The 21,608-nt window shown below is 35.9% G+C and overlaps 2 protein-coding genes across 8 annotated transcripts in view; one reads left to right on the plus strand and one right to left on the minus strand.

Moving 5' to 3' along the window:
- LOC148303684 (uncharacterized) overlaps positions 1-14,364 on the plus strand; it is a 30,425-nt gene extending 16,061 nt beyond the window's left edge. The window contains exons 3-5 of the mRNA XM_088269566.1: positions 7,508-7,787; positions 10,425-10,550; positions 13,277-14,364. Of these exons, the coding sequence (XP_088125692.1) occupies positions 7,508-7,787; positions 10,425-10,550; positions 13,277-13,957 (1,087 nt within the window). The 3' untranslated portion in view covers positions 13,958-14,364. The remainder of the gene's footprint in view (positions 1-7,507; positions 7,788-10,424; positions 10,551-13,276) is intronic.
- Positions 14,365-15,844: 1,480 nt separating this feature from the next.
- On the minus strand, positions 15,845-20,222 carry LOC148303686 (solute carrier family 25 member 35-like). 7 transcript variants are annotated; one of them, XM_088269574.1, is made up of 5 exons: positions 19,390-20,222; positions 18,537-18,819; positions 17,864-18,190; positions 17,097-17,239; positions 15,845-16,474 (listed from the first exon to the last, which is right to left on the minus strand). In XM_088269574.1, the coding sequence occupies exons 2-5, from the start codon at positions 18,773-18,775 to the stop codon at positions 16,275-16,277; spliced, it is 909 nt and encodes a 302-aa protein (XP_088125700.1). In that variant the 5' UTR covers positions 18,776-18,819; positions 19,390-20,222; the 3' UTR covers positions 15,845-16,274. The 7 variants fall into 7 exon arrangements, with proteins under 7 accessions (XP_088125700.1, XP_088125699.1, XP_088125698.1 ...); XM_088269573.1 differs by having other exon boundaries at positions 19,351-20,222; XM_088269572.1 differs by having other exon boundaries at positions 19,205-20,222.
- Between the last annotated feature and the right edge of the window lie 1,386 nt (positions 20,223-21,608).

Genomic DNA, 21,608 nt, shown 5'->3' on the forward strand with positions numbered 1-21,608 from the left:
TCAGATTTCTAATATGCCCGTGTCCGAGTCGAGGTTTTTGATTATTTTCATTTGACGTGTCTAATATTTCAGAGGATAGAACGCAGCGGGCAGCAGGTTGCCCCCGGGCCCGGCACTGGGGGCTGGCGCCATCTCCGAATAAAACAAACATCATTAATCTACCGCAACTACCTTGTTTGGTTTTTTAATGCCTTCGGCCACCGCGGCCCGGATTTAATGAACGACCCGGCCCTTTCACGGCTGGCTGTCTGTACTCTGTATCGGAGATCACTCGTGGTGTTTGTTTTGTTCTTGTAGTGTCCGTGTGAAAATTGGATGATTTACTAGTCGGGCGCTAGGGATGCCCGTACGCGCTGGACCGCCTTCTGCCTCGGTCTCCGATATTATTATCCACTCTCCTATATTATAAGGTACCACATCACTCGTCTTATCTCCTACGATCTGACGCACGTTAAAAATCTTTGTTTCATCGCCAGTGTTACTACATTTTATGCTGTCTACAAATCGGATCTTTTAAAACTCGGCTACTAAATAGGCAAACGAATAATAATTTAATATTAACTTTTGATAAATTTTATAGCTCCGTTGTCATAAAATACTATCTCTAGAGAGCTTATATCGCTCATTTACGAATAGAATCTCATAATTCATAACTCAGAGATTTTTTTGGGTCTTATTAAAATTATTATTAAATCATATATTACATAAATGGATATTTTTTTTGCATTGCGAATCGAAAGTAATGCTACAGAGTATCGATTACATAGTTAAGTTATGATTTTATCTATATAGTGTAGATACATAATTTTAACTTTACTTCTGGACTTTAAATTCTAGTATTTTTTTAAACCAGTTATCGGTTTGATTAATATTGATAAATATTGTTCAATTAGCCGAAAGAATAAGAAACAAACAACATAGAAGTAATTTTAATGTTATCTTCCCTACGTGCTTAACACGGTAACTTATGTATATAATCGATTCCCTGGTATTTTTATTTAACGATTAAGCTTGGAAAAAATATTATCAAATTTAACCAACTAATTTCCTTTACAGACACATTTCCGACAACCTGTAATAAATTTTCGTCGCGTTCAAATCAGTTACGGTGATTGATGAACTACAAATACGTAACTAACACTCACAAATAGTTACATCGAACAAAAATAGTAGCAGATCAAAAGGTCGGTCGTAAAACACTCGATGGTGACACATCTTGATCGGATCGTTTAATACCCCGACAATCGTGTTGTCCCTATTAACAGCAGTGGGACAAGTGTCATCGTGTTCATGGCGGCCCTTTGATAATTAAAATCTTTTAAAGACTTGTTTAGCTTTTTCACTGTGAACGGAGAACGGCTACTTGTTGTTTTATTACACCAGTTGGTGTTCCGAGTTCATCAAGTTAATTAAGTGCATTTAAATTAACTGCAAGACTCGCTAATCGAGAGAATGGGCTATTTATAATTTGGGTGCATTTCTCGGGATTCGGTATTAATGGTACTAATTAAGTGATTGCCGACTTTGTAAGACCATCATTTAGCTTCTTTAAATATGCACAGCTATACCGATTTCTATTATTTATTGATTTGGCATTAATTTCGCGGAAAAACAGGATGACAAAAGTATAAATACACTCGAATAACACTACATTTTGATTTTATGCGATAATCCCCAACCTTATTTTCTTTAAATCTACGTAACATTTAGCGTAATGGATTTTTTTGATAAAAAGATAAGTTCTTCTTCGAAATAAATATACCTATGGTTTTGAATAGAAAAGACTTATTGAGAGGTAAGGAGTTAAAAAATATACAAAGAATATTTATTCCCCAAATTCCAATATACATATATTCTTTGTCATTTCAAGCCTAGACTTGATACTGAAAAATATCATAAAAAATGAACGAACAAGCTTTCCTTTCCCATAATTATAAAAATGAATACTACCGCAACAAAAACCCAACTTTAAGATTTGATACTAAATTATTTCAAATACATTTTTTGCGTTTCGTATCCATATTCCCAGCGCGGTGAGGGTGTTTCAGCTTCGTTGCCTATAAAGATACGAATCTCCTTAGCGGCTTTGTATCACAATAACCTGGCGACAAGTTTAGTGGACCCCGATAGCGTCACATCTCGGCGGGCGGTCCCGGGTCCTGGGTCTACTCTCCTCGGGCCCTCTGCTACCCTGGTGCTCCGCCCCCGACTGTTTGCACTAAGGGGCTCACGCATATACGATAATTGGTCCCAAAAGTGTTATCAAAGCAAAATATTTATCCAGCTCGCTAAACTGTACCTATTTCAGCCTGTGCACTCAAATCTACGCGAGACTTCGTCCTTTTTAATATGAACCATATTTTGCCGCGTCTTTTCCGACACTGTCTGAATTTTTCCGTATTATGTATTCAGTTGTTATACAACTTCCCCGGTGTTCAATTTTTTTTAGACGTGGAATTTTTAGCTCTTCTGGTGTTTGTTTTGCTCGTTTGTGTGAGAAAAAACCCATATATAATAATTTGATCCATAAACATGATGCCTCTCAAACATAAATATGTGAATTTATTATTATTTATTATGTCAGACACTGGATTATTCACCCTGCAGAAGATATATCGATATTTTAGGTGTCTCAACTCGAAATGAAACAACTATCGTTTTTATACGAAAGAATATAGAAGTCTGAGGATCCCAGGGTGTTCAACTTAGAATTTGTCTGGCTATGTGTGACGATCACTTTATAACTTGTGTAACCTTCACCATCCAGCCCATTATTGGACAGCCATATTGCATTATTTTTTAACGAATCATACCTTCATATCTTCAATTGGAATAAGTTATATGCTTCACAAGTTTCTCACTTGAAGGCGCCACCATCAGCCAAAACTTCCAAATCTATCGAAAAACAACTCACATACAAAATTAATACAGCTGCAGTACTAATACTATATTTTACGTCTTAAAAATGCAATATGGATGTTCAATAATGGGCAGAATGGCTAACGTTACACAAGCGATTACTTAAACCAGCCAAATGCCAGGTCGTAAGCCCTGAGATGCACAGACTTCGGTCTTCTTACGTATAAGAACGATAGATGTTTCATCTCAAGCGAAGACACCTATAATATAAATAAAATAATGTAATTTCTTTCTTTATCTATCTTCTCCTTTTCTGGTTCTCTAAATAAGATTTTATATTATATTAGCGAATTTTGCATTCCTTGGAAAAAATTGTCCATATTTCTATTATCTATTCTCATGTTTTAATCTATATAAATACGTATCTAAAAAGGCTTTTAGGCTTTTAACTCTATGTGTAAGTACCTTTATATATAAAAACAAATATGGCCATTACCTCTGTGTCCGTTCATTCATCCATCAGGATATTGTTTTAACATTCTTTAAAATGCCCCGAGTGCTTTTGGCCTTTTTAACTTTAGAATTATTTTACATTTCCATACGACGTCCTTGCGATTTCCGTTAGGACACTAATGCTTTTTAGTGGTCAATATTTTAGGCTCGGGGCCATTATCACTTTAGAAACAATGGACAAAACTCGGCAGATAACCATTATTTTCTTATGAGTAACGCGTCTACCCGAAATATTTTAAAATAACCTCAAATATGGTATTCCAGGCGTGCTTAAAGTTATACTAAAACGAACCCTTTTCGAAAACAAAATTTAAAAAAATATTTAATACACATTTTAACAAGAGAAAATGGCTGAAGTATATTAGGTAGGAAAAGGAGAATACCGCATTCGTATTTGTATGTTTGTATGGATCTGAAGCACGGAGTTGGCAAAAGAAGGATGAAAGTCGACTGAGTGCAGTTGAAGTGAGTTCTCTCAGACGAATGTCAGGCAAAACGTCCGTATGTTAGATATTCGAATGGCGATATAAGGAAAGTATGCAAGGCTGAGATAAGCACTATCGATAAAATTAAGAAAGATGTGTTAAGATGGTTTGGACATGTGGAACGAATGAGTGAAGAAATCACAGAAAAAACATATGAGGCGAATGTAGATGGATGTAGCAGCAGAGGAAGACCAAGAAACAATTGACATGATCAAGTGTTTAAAATACTTGAATGTGGTCAGGTCAGGAGTCGAAATAATCGGCGAGTATGTGTGAGGTGATGCATGAATATGGAAGAGGCGAGATTGTTTGCAAAGACAGATTAGTGTAACTTTTCAATTCAATTTCAATTCAATTCAATTTGTTTATTTTAATTAATATATACATTACAAACTTTAAATCTTTAAATCGGATACATTAATAATAATAATAATAATAAAACCCTTATCCGCACCCCAATGGTGCATCGGGCACTGCGTCATATAAACGCAGTGTTATCTTGATCGTTTACACATGAAGGAAAGGTGATCAGACCTCCGCTTCAGGTACCAGTCCAGGGTAATATTGAATAAATATGACAGTGAAAAAATCACTTATATTTATTTTACCCCCCTTGGGAATCGAACCCGGGACCTCCAGAACGGTAGCCGAACGTGCTGACCATTACACTACTACTTAAAATACATTAAAATAAAATATATGCAAGAACTATTGCTAAAGGTGTAGAAGAATCCCGCTTCGGAAAACTCCTTCAGACACATGGAACAGATCGATATCCAATGAGATTTTTATTCTCTCTGCCTACCCCTGCGTGAACACACTTAATACACCCATAAAAATTGCAAAACTTCATAATGCATTTGTGAATGAGAATCCACAAGGTATTGTTTATCTTGTCACATTGAAGTGGGCCCGTAAAATTAGCCGGCAGAATGAGCGAGGCCGAGTCTGGCGCGCTGGTCGCCGCTCGCATTAGTCCGTCTGCGGCGATATCTCATCTTCCCCGTGCATTCCGTCGCCCGGATGTCAAGTCGGCAGAGTCAACAATGTCGTTCGGTCGCTGCACAGGTCTGGAGAGGGATCTAATAGTTTTATTGGTGTCGGCGGTCCGCCCCGACAGGTGGATAGGCCCTATTTGTTTAGCTGTTCACACGGAATGCGGTGACCATCGCTCTACTATTGGCACAACTCTGCGATCAATAAATGCGAGCTAATCGAGTACCAAATGTCGTGGATCATATCGTAGTCGTACAGGAGAAAGTGACCAACTAACGAAATATAAATAATTCAGGAGGACCATTTAAGTCACATTTGTTTGGCAAGAAAATAAACATCAATGCAGTTTGTCATTTTGAACAAGTCAATATATTATACTTACTTCCAAGATTAAAATCGCTTTGGGATTTTTTCAGGGCAATATTAAGCTAGTAAGATGTCAAATAGTCAATGATCACGTTTTTGTAAACAAATGCACTTGGTCACTTTCTCCTGTACGACTACGATATAATTCATTCATTCGAACCCTTATCCGCACCCCAATGGTGCATAGGGCACTGCATCATATAAACGCAGAGTTATCTTGATCGTTAACATACGAAGGAAAGGCGATCAGCCCTCCGCTTCAGGTACCAGTCCAGGGTAATATTGAATAAATATTAGAGTGAAAAAATCATTTATATTTATTAGACCCCCCTCTGGTAATCGAACCCGGGTCCTCCGGAACGGAAGCCGAGCGTGCTGACCATTACACTACGGAGGCGGACAAGGATCATATAATAATATGATAAAATATTATCATAAAAATAATGGTAATAAATGCAAGCTAATCAAGTACCTAATTTCATGAACATTAAAATAATGGGATTTACATTTTATTACGCAGACAAGCTAGTAAATATAATTCTTTTTTTAACCCTTATCCGCACCAATGGTACATAGGGCACTGCATCGTATTGACACGAAGGCAAGGTGATCACTCCTGCGCTTCAGGGATCAGTCCAGGGTAATATTAAATAAATACTACAGTGAAAAAGCAGCAATAAAATAATTAGAATTGATTTGGGTTATTTATATAATGCCATTTTCGTAAAAAAAAAATACGTCAAGTGCACTTCACTGTGATTTAATTGGGGAAAAGGAGATAGTGGAGATGATTAACAAACAAATGAGTTTTTTTTCTTCTATAGATTATCTCACTCACTACCAAAAAAAAGTATAATACCAGTATCTATTCTAAATTAAAGAAAACAATATTTTAAAATATACGTAAATGGATTTAAAAAAATGTTTAACTTAGTAAATACCACTCTTTCTTAAAACCTACCGTGACACGTGATTCTTGGTGGATTCGGATCGAATCCCAGAAGCCCGCCGAGCTTTGGTCGCAGCAATTTCACAAAAAGCAAACATGGTCTTTTTTCTGCCAGCTATTACGGAAGGATTCCTCGGCCACTTGTGAAGTGAGGTCTAATTGCTCGTATTTCACTGGTCCGCAATCAATCATCCTCCAGCCACCATCGGCGAGCCCCGATACTTAGCGGGCCAGAGTACCTACCCGGAGTACCTACCCGGGATACCTACGCGGCCAGATAGGTGGCCCGGGACAGGTGGAAGGTTATTCTGCTATCTCCCCATCCCTAAATACTAAACAGGCATCAAGTAATTGGAAAGCGTTTACAAACTCAAACAGATTAAATTTTGATGGGCTTGAATTTATGATCAATGATCACTCTGAGGATTAAGGGGATAAAAATAGGTTTTTTTAAAAATATTTTCTTAGATTTTGATTAGGATCTTAGTTTTTTACGAACTTACATCTTTTTAATTGGTTTTATATACCTTTCTGATCGTGTACTATATTTTAAATTTTTTCATGCAAGAATACTTTCCATACCTCCGTAATTCCTGTTTTGTCTAAGCGACCACGTTAAGGCATGATCTGTCCTTAGTATCTTCCCTTTATCGGATTCTCCTCTTCTCACCCGATCCTAGTTCCTTTGTCATCCTTATTCTCAGTTGTATATACAATAGTATTTTAATTATGTCGGGTTGTGGTCCCGTGGTTAGTGTCGCGGACTCTTAAGTCAGAGTTTCTCGGTTCGAACCCACTCTACTACAATTTGATATCTATTTCTAATAATGAGCCGCTTAGGCTCACAGAAATACTATAAAATTGAAATATTTGCGTAAGTAATAAAAACAAAATAAATATTTATTTTTAAAAAAAAATATAATATTTGATCATTCACACTGCACACACCTCCTTATATTTTTTCCGTGTTCACTTATATGAGTATGTGCTACATACTTATACGAGTATGTACTACATCTGCCTACTCATTTATTATATTAACGAATTGTAACTGTAACATTTAAGTACAGGAATTAAGAAAATAAAATAAAATAAAACTTTCAAAAGCATTCGAATTCATAAACATATGAAAGAAAATTCAAAATTTGAAAGAAAATTTGAAAGAAAACATTCGAATTCAAATACATCCGAAAGGTATGGTATATCTATGAAATGCTTTCATAGATATACCATAGATAGACATACATCGACAAAACATTATACTGTATATAGATATACCATAGACACACCTACTTCGATTTTATATGGAGCTTTCAGTAAAAAAAAACTTTTTTTCTAGACGCATGTTCCCGTCGCTGAGCGTGTCGGTGAAGGGCCTCCGACCAGGCGAGCAATACGCCGTGGCGGTGGAGCTGTGGCCCGTGGGCGGCGCGCGCTGGCGCAGGGCGGGCGGCGTGTGGACGGCGGGCGCGGGGGGCGCGCAGGCGGGAGGCGCGGGGGGCGCGCCGCACGGCCTGGCGCTGCACCCCGACGGGCCCGCGCCCGCCTCGCGCTGGGCGCAGCCCGTCAACTTCAACAGGCTGAAGCTCACCAACAACGTGCACGACGCCGCGGGAAACGTAAGTGAAACCTTCAACCAACTTTAAACAGGATTTCAAACCTCCAGTAATCTAATTCATATCTTACATATCGTAGTCATACAGGAGAAGTGACCAAGTGCGTTGTTTTTCAAAAACGTGATCATTGACTATTTGATATCTTACTAGCTTAATATTACCTTGAAAAAATCCCAAAGGATTTTAAACTTGGAAGTATAACATATTGACTTGGTAAAAATGACTAACTGCATTGATGTTTATTGTCTTGCCAAGCAAAAGTGACTTAAATGGCCCTCCTGAACATTTTACGTTTTGGTAGTTGGTCACTTTCTCCTGTACGACTACGATATATTGTAGCAATATGGCACTTGTCTTTGCAAACAATCTTCGCTTCCTTTCTATATTCATGCAACTCCTCATACATATCCGCCAATTATTCCGACTCCTGACTCTTCTTCACTCATTCGTTCCACATGTCCAAACCATCTCAACAAAACTTTCGTAATTTTGCGATAATGCCTTGCATTCTTTCCTTATATCACCATTCGTACATCTACCATGCATCGTTTTATCGTTCATATGATAATACATAACAAATATACAATTACAATATATCTGTTACTTTCAAAGGGATCGACAACCTGTTAAAAAATGCCAAAGCCATTACAAATAAAAGTTCAAATGTAGAATTAAAGTTATCTTTACTAAGTCGTCAAACCATTATTGTACGTAAATAATTCCAGTCTGGAAATTCTAAACGCGAGTTTGTTGAGGTGTATAGTACTAAATCAATGAGATTTTATGCAACATCAACAAAAATGTTTCGATATAATAACAATTAAGATTTTTCAATGTAACGCAGAATACTCGTGTTTTAAATAGCTTAAGATTTCTATAATATGGTTTGTCTATTATACAAATTTTAATACACTAAACCTAATGGTATCCGTACAATTTTAACATGTGTCACTTATGGTCATGGAAATGCGAGCAAAATTGATAAAGCACGTTCGCCTGTGCCCGTGTCGGGTCTTGAATTTAATGCATAGTCTAATGGGTGTATGACGACCGCGGCAGTTCGTTGTCGGAGATAACATAAATAATTAAACTGGCGTCTGTCGCAGGAGCCGGATCGCCCAAATGTTCGCCAAACTTTTCAAAGACAGGGAGCAGACAGACGCACGTTACCGATTGCGCCATTGAAGGTTCAGAGGGTGTAACTAAACACTTGTAAGAGAATGGCGAGAGCAATAATTGGTGAGGCGCCAAACGGGGTCCGTCTCCGCCAAGATCAGGCGCCTCCCCTGGGCAGGCTGCGTGCTTGAAAACCCTGTCTTGCAATCTTCCACTGTCTGACAATTATCTCATCGCAAGCGGCGCGACTGTCACCCAAGCCATAGAAAAAACACCGAACATCTATTTAGTTCCTTTTGACGCTGGGGCGCGGCACTCGAGAACGAATCACAAATGTCTCGACGAGGCAAAGTGACTTATCTACAGAGAGTCCCAGATAAGGATAAGTAAACAAACCTGCCGCAATTAAACAGATTTTAGTTGGCGCCTTTCAAAGTACGATATACGACGGCATTTGTCTGCATTGTGACAAGTGTAAATAAAAAGGAGCCATTACCACGCAATAAACGTTGTGCACAGATCGTTCGGGAAGTCAATAATGAAAGGGATGCAAATTAAGGTTGAGGTCTCGAACGTTCAAATTCCAAACGCGAACGGCCACACTTTAGACGTCTTTCCGCGCACAATTGTTTTTTTTAGAACACATATATTTTTCTTCAAATATACGAGCAGGTATATTAAAAAAATAACTCTCTTCTTTTCGAACCCATACACATAGGTTAGAAGTAAATAAATATTTATTTGGAAGAAAAACTTATGTTTTCAATACAAAAACGGTGTTGTAAGGAAAAAAATTTAATTACGTCAAATGTCACAAGGATTTGAAGAAAATTAAATTGCGATTTACCGTATATTGGTCTTAAACCATTTTGAATATTGGCTTTGCGTTTATACTGAACCCAGTATAGACTGCCAAAATTTAGGGTTTGAATTACAGTGAAAAGACAATGAGTTACCTACGTATGTTAGATAACTTAATACGTTAGGTGCGGCGTACGCGTCAGGCACACACATTTAACATTTCTCCGGAAAACGCGCTAGGCGCGTATGGCTGATAATAATGAGTCAAATTGCTTAAAAGTATCATTGCGGTATTGAATATACACCCTTATAGTCGTGACAAGTGTTTTATTTTTATTTTTCAAAGTTGACAATTGAAGGAATACAAATTATACCATTTCGTTTATTGGCTTCACTTTTTTATATTCAACCAGCACTTGACTGACTGACTTACAAGAGTACGTTTTCTTCTTTCATTTTTTTTAATCATTTAAGATAAGACTGAAGAGCTTTGTGACATATTATGAGACATGTGTAGACGATCCAACCGATGATAAATAAATAATCAACGCGAAACCACTTGCTACCGAAGTGAAGAGATAAACGTTTTGCCCGATACATGCGCAGACACCGTCTGAAATATCGGAGCTTTAAAAGCTTTCGCGAGTTATTTGACACGTACTCCATTTTGAACATTTTAAATAAATATATTCTCGTTGCTCATATTTATTTTACTTGTTTCAGATTGTCTTAACGTCAATGTGCAAGTACCAGCCCAGGATACGCGTCATGCGAGTGGGCGGGGGATGGCCAGCTGAAAAATGTTTCACGTTTCCTGAAACTGAATTTATAGCTGTGACAGCGTATCAGGTATGCAGAATTACTTTATATTAAAACTAATTATATCGATATTCCTATTTGTAAATAAGGTTTTAGTTTTCTACGGCTCTTTTTACACAAATATGTAACTAATCAAAATATTATAACACAACGTCTATGATTTGTTTCTATGTCGTCTATGTTTGAAATTATAGTAACTTTAAACATAAAGAGTAAATCCACTCACGAGTAGGCATAGGCTATGAAACTTATAAAGTTGAAGCCTGAGTAGGGACACGATAAACGGTGTTGCATCTGCCGTAGCTAGATTTCAGAGTCACTTGGACGATAGGTAAAAAAAAAAAAAAAATTTTTGCAATAACTTGCCATTTCAAATTACCCTCGAAATCGTGCGATCGGTTAAGTATTTCAAATAATTGATATTATAGTTTCATTATTTTTCGCACTTTTTACTGTGTATATCAGAAATATAAAACACCTGTTCTCTACTTGAATTCATACAAATAAGGTCTTCTGTATAAGAATATATATTACACTATCCAACTTTATTCGTAGAATAGGTTGATATGACGGTATATAATCTTATAATTCAAATAGTGTGGGTGTATAGGATATGTAGGTACTAGTACACGATCGTAAATAAATATAATAAAAAAATAAAAGCCTGTGGTAGACGAAATTAGCCGGAGCGTGAAATCTCAACAACAGTAGCCTCATTGTCGGCACAATTTGCAGTCTAGGTGTTGCCAAAAAGCACTCGATGCGAGATCGGTTCCCATGGCCGGCGCGCTCAAAGAGCGCCGAATAAATTATTCCGCCGGTGGTTTCCTTAGCGTCTCTTCAGGATGCGAGGGAGTACAAAGGGTCCCCGTTAGCGAGAGGGGATTATCCTGGTCGGCGCGTTACACTTTACACAGGAGTGAATTTTGCGCATGAGATGATCCTGTCTCGGCCCTGGGCGGCCTGTTGCGCCTGCAAAGACAGGGGCGCAGAACAATCGCCTACAAATGCGTTTGTTACTATAACAAACATGGATATGTCTTATGTTTTGATTGTCACAACTTTTTAATAAGCAGAGCGAGAGTTATTTATCGAAAGAGCAATGCAGACTGATAAAAATTGTAATATACGGAAGTAAAGTGTGATGTTAGCAAAAGAAGGATGAATTAGAATGAATACAAACGAATGTGCGGCAAAATGATGTTCAAATCCTAAATTATATGGAATAAATTATAAAGCTGAGTTAAGCTTTAAGGGTGTGTTGTAAGATGGTTTGGATATAAGGAAAAACGACATACGACAGTTAGACATAAAAGTGAAAGATGAAAATTTGGCATTATCAACTACTTTTAATACAGATCAGAATAATTTATACGTATGAGTAGATGTGTGGATGTGGAGATGGCAGAGTGTAAAATGTGTTAATTAGTTTTTTTTTTCAAATATACCTTTAGGATACTACGAATTCTGATCAATGATGTTGAAAAAAAGGGCAGGTTTTGTGAAACTAATTCTCTTATTTTAATACTACTCTGTTCCATTCAAGTTAAAGGTTTATTTTTTTATGATTAAAAAATTTCATTTAGAACTATTGAGAAGACATTGTAAGTTCTTTTAATTAGATTATATCAATCAAATTTGATTTCTCCCTAATTTTGGTCAAGACAATTTATAAGATAAGAATTAGAGATACTTATATATTTCTGAGCCACTGATATTTGCATATAGTAGAATGTATAGTAGAGACCTATTTTTTTTGTACCAGTCAGTCAAATGATGGCGCCATCAATGGGACATGGATAACAAAAATTCGTAATATATATGTTCGAACTTACTATCACAATGAATGGATAGTAAGATTTAGTTCAATCAGAAAACAACGATCGACTTCCTGTTCATTTTGGCACATAATAATACTATATTACTATTATCAGCTTTTAAGATAACATTGTAAATCTCTTCATAAAAAGTCATTGTGCGTAATATTTACAACGGTAAGAGTATTTATGGCTCTCAAGGAGTGAATGAAATTGTAGATTGTAGTACCTGGTTTACGACTCCTGCGAGCGCCGGCGACAGTATGCCACGGCGCCGTCCCCCTTGGTAAATGGTCCTGCAAAAAATCCACACTTGTTTTAAGCCAACATAGTTCCACAAGTCGCAGTCGGCCGGGAACATGAAAGCATTACACCGTTTTAGTTTTAATTGCCTCGGCTGGGCCCTTTGTTTTCTCTGTTGTCTGTTGTCTGTTCCGTTCGCCAGACGTCGCGCCCTCAATGAAACCTGACACTCTCTTCCTTCATTTGTATGACGGAAATCTTTTTTACTATTTCACGTTACTTTTACACATTTAATGGTAATTTGAAAAGTATGCATTATATAGTTACTTTGAACCAGTGCTTAATAGGGATTTTTATTAATTTTATTTTAACCCTTACTGACACTCTTTTCCTTCATTTGTATGGCGAAAATTTAATATTTCACGTTACTTTTACACATTTAATGGTAATTTAAAAAGTACGCATTATAAAGTAACTTTGAACCAGTGCTTACTGGGGATTTTCATTTATTTTATTTATTATTTATCATTTATTTTATATATTATTTTATTAATTAGTTAGTTAGTCAAGATTATTCTTAAAGCATTTGCCCATTTCGTTTACAAACTTACATGTCGTTGAAAAATCATAAAATTTAACTAACGCTAGTAACTTTTTTCAATGTATACTAATGACTTATTTTTATTTTGTCCACAGAACGAAGAGATCACCCAACTCAAAATCAACAACAACCCGTTTGCCAAGGGATTCAGGAAATGCGGCCAGGGAAAGTGCAAAAGGAAGTTGAGGTCCTTGTCTCCAGATTCTGAGAACGGATCCGACGGACAGTCGTCGCCGAAGCTCAGGGTGACAGAATCCCCCAACAGAACCCGCGATTCTTGCGACAGGACAGTCACGAGTTCTCCGTCGTCACAAAAATCAGACGAAAGCATAAGTATAAGTATAGAAGATGAATCTCGCGTCCTAGACTTGGCTAGAAGAACGTCAGTAGAAGATGGGAAAGTGATGAGTTTCGAAGAAGCCCCAAACGAAGGGTCATCTGTTCAGTCTCCGCTAAGATCTCCCTGCTCCAGCGAGTCCTCGTTCCATCAAAGTACCAGCTCTCGGCTTGAAGAGACGCGCTTTGTGAGTCAAGATATGAGATACGCCCAGCTAGCCGAATGGGCTCATTACCTGATGTACAGCAATCCGATGTGGATGGGTCACAGTTACGCGGTGCATCCCCAACTGATGACCCAGACGTGGCACCAACCCTTGTCGTCCTCACCCCTCTACCCTTCCCCGCCGCCTCGAGTACCTCCTCCACCAGCCTGCCGCCCTAGAGATCAGCCGAAGGGTAGTTCCTTTACAATACGCGCGTTGATTGGAGAACATTAACAATGAAACTGTAAAAAATACGACGAACCTTCTTCTTTGTACACTACTTGCACCCACATGGTACATAAAACACTTTATCAAATTTTCGTTAACACTGCATCGATCTACTGCAGTGCCCTATGCACCATTTGGGGGCGGATGGGGGCCAGATTTAGATACTTATAAGTAAGCTTTAGCCCATTTCCAGAATCATCTACCTCTGATTTATATATTTTGTAAAAAAATACAAGTAAAGTATTACGCGTTTACCAAACATTGTTATATGTAATGAATTTATAGATTTAAATATGACACAGAAATTAAATGAATATATTATGTAGATATTAGATTTATTTTTATATCGGATGAGGTGAAGAATGTGTATATTTTGAGAGTACATAATAATGTACCGTCTGTTATAAAACGGGTGTCTTCTGGTGATAAATGATTTTTAAAAATTATGAAGTTGTTAGTAAATATGTACATACATATATTTGTGTGTATATATATATATATATATATATATATATATATATATATATATATATATATATATATATATATATATATATATATATATATATATATATATATATATATATATATATATATATATATATATATATATATAATTGATACTACTTATAAAAATACTCAACTTACGTAGATTTTAAATATATGTAAAAGAATAAGATATCAAATATTTAATAAAAATTATTCAATTAAATTTCCATCGATTCTTCTTCATAAAATATTTGTTTGTTTGTTTATTGAACTCACATAAAACGCAAGAATTTAACTTTTTTATCGATGAAAGAAACACAGTAAAATATAATATAGAGCCTTTATCAAAATGCCGTCATGTTTTACTCATGTGAACTATAATATACATTTTATTTGATTTTTAATGGATACTTGCTGTACTCAGACAAGCGTTGATATGGCTCAGTCTGGTTTGTTGGAAAAGAAAAAAAATATTCTCTTTTACACACATTTCTCGTATGTTTAATTTCACAATGCTTGTGGGGATACAATATTTAAGCAGCAGTCAAGAAACGCGCTGTCCGCCACAAGCAAAGTTTGGTATTGTGAGTGTTGCTGTTACGTTTAAAAATTGCTGTTGTGGTAAAAAACTGTTTTTTTTTTTTTAAAAATTTTAAACATGAAAAAAAAACAATATTAAAACACACATTTTAGTACAACATTGTTTTTAAAAAAAATCAAAGTAATCGGTGAATAACTTTAGAATGTTCATGATTTTGAACAAATGAACGTTTTATTGATTAGATAACAATAATGCGGAGCATACAAAAAGTAAGCTCGCTGATAATTTTTTTTCAATATTTTGCATTTTTTAAATGATTTGTAGATTAACACTGATATTTTTAATCAGTAAAGATGCCATGAAATGTAAATATTTTTTTTAGATAAATTTTTATTTTTATTAGGTCAGGCAATATTTTCAGTAGGTACCTAATAACTGAAAATAAGAAAAAGTGCAAATATAGGTGTATCTATTTATTTTAAGATGTAAATAATATTATATAAGTATGAATAAAAATTATATCGAAGTTCCTAGATCTTGTGACTGCTCATTTTATATGTTTATATGTTAAATGACAATTAAAACATTTGTAAAAATAAATCATTATTTTCATTTTTACTTCCTCTGAAAACCCTTATCCTGTTTATTATATCGCTCACTCCTTTCAACAACGTTATATATCAAAAATCGCCAATTTTCAGTTGTGCATGTTTTCGGAATGCCCAGAAAATGTAGTATATCCCAGCAAAAGCGGCATATTTTAAACTTAATATTTACCCGCTACAGGGCAGAAAGTGTTGTCTTTGCATCTCGAAGAAAAGGTATTGTTTAATTTTTTTTTTAATATTCTAAATATTTTTTAAATGGAGAAAAAACATTCAGGTTTTACCTAAAAAGATCTGTTGCACAGTAAAAAGTTCAATAAGTGGCTTGATATTTATTTTTAATACATTTTATCATATTCTTAAACTTTAAAAACGATTTTCTGAAAAATTAGTTTTTTTTATATTTGACGTTGTTGAAAGGAGTGAGCAATATGTGAGATTTTTAAAAATAATATCTTATACTAGAAAAAGCCAAAGATTTTTTAATTGTATGCAGTATTATTTGAAAATATATTTAAATTGCATAAATTTTGTCTAGCCTCCCACCAGTATGATGATATCGATAACGACGAAACGCTGTCTCTCGTCAAATAAAATAAATGTGTAAATATTTTACATAGTTGTTATTTTATTAAATCAACAAATATTCATTGTAATTGATAAATTATGTCGGTAAATAGATTAGGATTCATTTACTACTTAAGAAATAATTGTGCAAGTCTTTGAGGGTATCCCAAAATACAAGCAGGAGGACAGAATGTGGCCCTTGTCGCAGAAAAGACGGCCCAAAACCTTTATAGAAAGCTAGCAGCCCTTCAGCTTGTGTGATCTTCCATCCGCAGTCCACTAGACCCTTGTAAAGTAGCCCTTCTCCCTTTTTATTAACTCCTGAAATATGAAAACAACGAACATTACTCTAAACCTAAACCACTTTAAAAAAAATGAATTCCAAATTCTGTTCTGCCCTTGTAAAAGGGGTCTGATACAATCACACGAAGCGCTGTACGGTCGACGTCACGTCCGTCCGATAAATACGATAAAACGCAGGGTCAAAGTTCAGGGATTTCCCTAATAATACTGACAGAAAAATTGTTGCCATATGAATAAATATTTCATGAAGTTATTTGAGATGCAATAAAAATAAAATAATTTGCACTAAATAAATTTTGCATAAGAAAAAATCATCATTTGCCATAGATCAAAAATACGGCATTGGACAGTCCTACTCTAAACTATAAAGAGCATTTTGAGAAGTATATGATAGAAGGACCTACAAACTGAGAATGAGGAAAGCTGACCCCGATAGTCTACAAAGACGATAAGTTGGGATGGAGCAAGGAAGAAGACGAGTTTTTGATTATCACGAAAAATGTAAATGTCATTATGAAGTATGAATAATGGACGTATGACGGTTTTAACAGAGGGGAGTGCAAAGTTGATAACAAATGAAAGGCGAATGAAAAATTAAACAAAAATATTGGTGATGGGTAAATATTACATATAAATTAACCTTGATTGTAAAGTCGTGTAACTATAACATCCAAGGGAGTCATCACAAGAGCTTTAACAAAGCCGCTTAGCAAACTGGCTATAAAAACCAATGTCAGTGGATTTTCGGAGAGCCACCCATGTTCCTTTAACAATTCTTTGGATCTGTTAACAAAAATACAATTTGATCAACTATGACAACAAATATAAAGGCGGTTTCCAACTACGTATGTTTTAGAAAAAAATCGTTCTAAAAAAAGTCACTTCTCAATGTTTGAAACGGTTTTTAAATAGTTTTAATACCACTTTTGTATGTTTTAAAAAGCTTCAAATCACTTTCGGTCTTCGTTGCACTGATGGTGCAACTATGATAATCGCATGCATATGCAGAAGCTTCTAAGACCATTGGACATGTACATATTTCAAAAATTAATGCAATATGAATGTTCAATAATGGACAGAATGGTGAACGTTACAGAAGTGTATAAAGATCGGTTAAGCGAGCCAAATGCTAGGTTGTGAGCCCTGAGATGCTCAACTTCCATCTTCTTTCATATAACGAAGAACGATAGATATTTCATATCGAGTTGAAACACCTATTAAAAGATGTATAATATTTCATTAAGGCAGCAGCAGCACCTCGGTGGTTGGAGCGCTACGTGCAGCGCAGTCAAGGGATAACTGGAGAAGAGTCATTGCTTCCACAAGGGTCACAACCCTCAAAAATGAGGAATAAGACGGAGAAGAATATTTAAATATTAAATAAATACGATAAAAAATATAAATGACCTGCTAAAAGTTACGATCTGTGCCGGAGATCCGAACGCGTTTCTGATCATGGTAGAAGTACATCCTCTCCAAAGTCCCTTCAACCCATGCTTCTCGTATATACTCCTGAGGGCTCTTAAGCTTCCATCATGGCCATGTTGGTGCCCAACCGCAATACTGATGTGGGAATAGGACATGAGCTGTGTCTTAACCAACATGAAGGGGCTTCCAACTGCTGCGCCGGCAGCACCAGATAGTGCACCGAAAAAGATGCTGCTTAAAATGTTGGCACTACCGTCTTCATTTCTTAGTAACTTATAATCGTCCGCTGCCTGATAAATGCCAAGTCTAAAAATGGTAATATAACTTCAAAGTGTCATTAATTGATCGTCAGTCACTTTGACGTAGTATCTATCCATTTTTAATTTTAGTTTTACTTGGTAAATACCACTATTTCTTAAAATCTATTGTGACGCGTGTTTCGATGCATTCCGCATCATTTTCAAATACCGTACGTTGTTTGAAAATGATGCCAATTATCCAAACAATATTCTCATTTAGTGGACTTCTTCATCCAAGACAAAACATCAATAAAATAAAATCTTATTATTTTTTCAGGTTCACATCGAATTTTCGATGACGGGTGGTCTGATCTACCCTTAATATAAATTTAAAAAATAAAATTAAAACTTACCTCGCTCCATTAGCGACAAACTGAAACAACAATGCCGGTACAAGGCCTTTCTGGAGGGCTGTCAACCCGTCAGCTTTGATTATAGCGAATGTTGCGTGCACTACATTTCTGTAATGTATGGCGTGCTTTCCGCGAGCTTTAAGTTCACCTTGCAGCTGCATCCTAGTTCGTATGACGTCGAAAGGATTGCTGAAAAACCCCGCGCCTACACCGGCTACTCCGCCTATCAAGCAGTCCATTATCCGGGCACGATAAATGCGGCCACAAAATTAAATTCATTCATCTATTTTGTATTTTAAAAAGCACTGTTAACTTTGTGGTATGGTAATGTACTACTCTCATTATCATTCATCGTTCACTTTGAGTAGTACCACTTCTACTTCACGACTACCGGATTCGGAATAGCCATTCCATCATCAGTCTACAGTTGACCTGATTATGAAATGGTAGTCGTGAAGTAGTTTTTAATTGGTATTATTAAATTTAAGTTTTGTACTGACATTTCTTGGTCGAACTGCATTTTCGGTTCTGGTTCGATTAACATGTATAAAAGGTATATAATTTATTTTTTAGAATTTATATATGTTTTCTTTATATACTTATCTGTAGGAAATTTATTTAAAAATTTGGGAACCAAATATTTCAATAAATGTGAAAAAAATATATACTTGTTATTTTATTATACTCGTGTAAGTGGCATTACACAAAGTAAAGATGAATTGACAAGGAGTGTTTTCATTTATTCGTCTAAATTTTCGTAGATTTGTCACTGAATTCAAAAATTAAAAAAATCTTCCATGACAATTGTACACACTTCAGATTATTTTATAGGTTTTTGAGGGCTATTATCTACTTATTTCGCAATATGCCCTCGTAAACCACGAATTTGTGGTGAATCCAACAAGGCGCAGGATAAAATGATACTCGATTTGGCTCGATTTTGACATTTCGACACGTCAAAATTCAGCCGAAAATCAACACTGTCACAGTAAAAAAAAAGGTTCGTTTTTTTTAATTGTTTATAAAAATCTAGCTTCCAAATATCGCATGTATTTTTTTTTCAAATGAGCAAATGGTACTTCCGTAATAGAATAATATCGGCCAAATAAATTTTTGGACACACTCCTGTGAATAAACTGTCAAAATATAGGTTTGATACAAATTTGAAATGATGTTTTCAAGAGTTTCCTAGTGTGTAAAATAATTCGGAAAAATTCTTTCGTACATAGAGGTCTCTGCTAATCAAAAAACTTGCTGAACTCAACCATAGATGGTGCGGATAAGTAGAAAATAAGCATAAATATTGCTTCCGAAATTTGGATAGAGTGGTTATCAATCGTAGGTAGAATGGTGAATGTTACGCATGTATATGAAGTGATTATTTAAACCAGCCTATGGCAGATCGTAAGCCCTGTAAATAACCAGACATCGTTCATGTATGTTGAGATATCAGTACTCTCATGAATAATATCTCTCTTATGAATAATTAGAGTGCGCTATAGACCTCTATTGTATAATAATGAAAGTTCCTTTGACATGTGGTATTTGTTTGGTATGTTTCTGAATTAATATTTCACAATAAATTATATAACTTTAAAATTGAAGTTTTATTTTGACTGATGAATTTTAATGAAGATTTAATTTGGAAAAGGGAAGATTTTCTATTATTTTATATCTGATGATGAAATACGCAATATTGTAAGGCATTAAATAAAAATATTTTAACATTTTTATGATTTTTAATGAATGTTGAAACTAAGATTTTTTAACTACTTTTAAAACTGATTTAGTTAAACAAAGGTCTAGTATTTCTAGCCCATAACTCCATTAAAGTCTACTATTACCACCGTGACTATGTTAAAATCAGTTTAAGCTACTTCATACGGACAAACCCGCAAAGATCTAATTTTTTTACATTTATGTGGCAGGGAAAAATTGGGTAAAGGGCTAAAGTCATCTTTGCTAATTGGCCTTTTAAGTGAATTAAAGTCATCTCTCATAATTGGCCTGTTACTTTTCAGACATATACACTTACTTGCGTAATCTGAGTTGTCTGTCTCGGCCTGGATTGCGATTGTGAGCGGCATGTATCCCCACAGCTCTGTACTTACCCACAGCCAAATGATACAAAATGATACAAGTCTACTAGAAAGCGCCAGAGTAGCTAAGTCAACCTCACTAGCCCTTTTAAAAGGCTTTTTAACACCCCTTGTTGGTTCAGCAAGACAAAGAGTAGTTAGAGCAGCAAAACAGGGTAGTTAGAGTAGATCAGGGTGGAGAAATGAAATACACAAATGTCTTGATGATGCTAATTTATTAAACCACAAGGCGCCCACTATATAGTATGTCACCATACCTACGTCTTCTCTTCACTGGGGACAGTTGACTTGTCCCCTGTGATAAGTCAACTGTCCGTAGTGAAGGACAGTTGACTTATCACAGCCCGCAAGAACGAGACAGTGCTATTTCTGTCTCGCTCTAGACACCTTAAACAGTTTCGTACTGTACCGTAGACACACAAAGAATTATGGAGTTTATCCAGTAAAATATAAAATACATGGCCCTGTTTATAAATTATATTGCAAAAGCTGATCCCATATGTGGAAGATCATTCTTTCATTGGGGAAACAGTCCTTCGTTTACATAAGTATTAACATTCGTAAAGTATTATTTAATCCGGCATAATCTCTGAAGCAACTGAAATGTAGTCTCTGAAGCAGGTGCTATCTAGTAAATTTATTCACTATTATTAATATACTAATGCATTACCTGGTCTAAATTAAAAATTAAGAATAATTTCCAACATTTAACAAATACATACCAATTTTCACAATTCAGTTTAAAAATATAAACAATGGTGTAACCGGCGTGGGTTACGTGCGATGACTCTCAAAAATGTACACGCCTGGCCTTCTTCGGAATCTCCCAACTATGCCACCGTTGTAAGGGGTGACGTTCCAGACGGCCCCGCCGTACCGAGTTACCGAGTAAGCTGGATACGGACGGAGGTGAATGGATGTATGAGCCGGGAAGAGCGGCACTGGACCGACAAGTCAACCTCAATAGCCCTGA

This window comes from Brachycentrus maculatus, unplaced genomic scaffold, assembly GCF_059751285.1.
Source record: "Brachycentrus maculatus isolate JH-2025_06_01 unplaced genomic scaffold, ASM5975128v1 h1tg000357l, whole genome shotgun sequence".
In the NCBI taxonomy this organism is placed as follows: domain Eukaryota; kingdom Metazoa; phylum Arthropoda; class Insecta; order Trichoptera; family Brachycentridae; genus Brachycentrus; species Brachycentrus maculatus.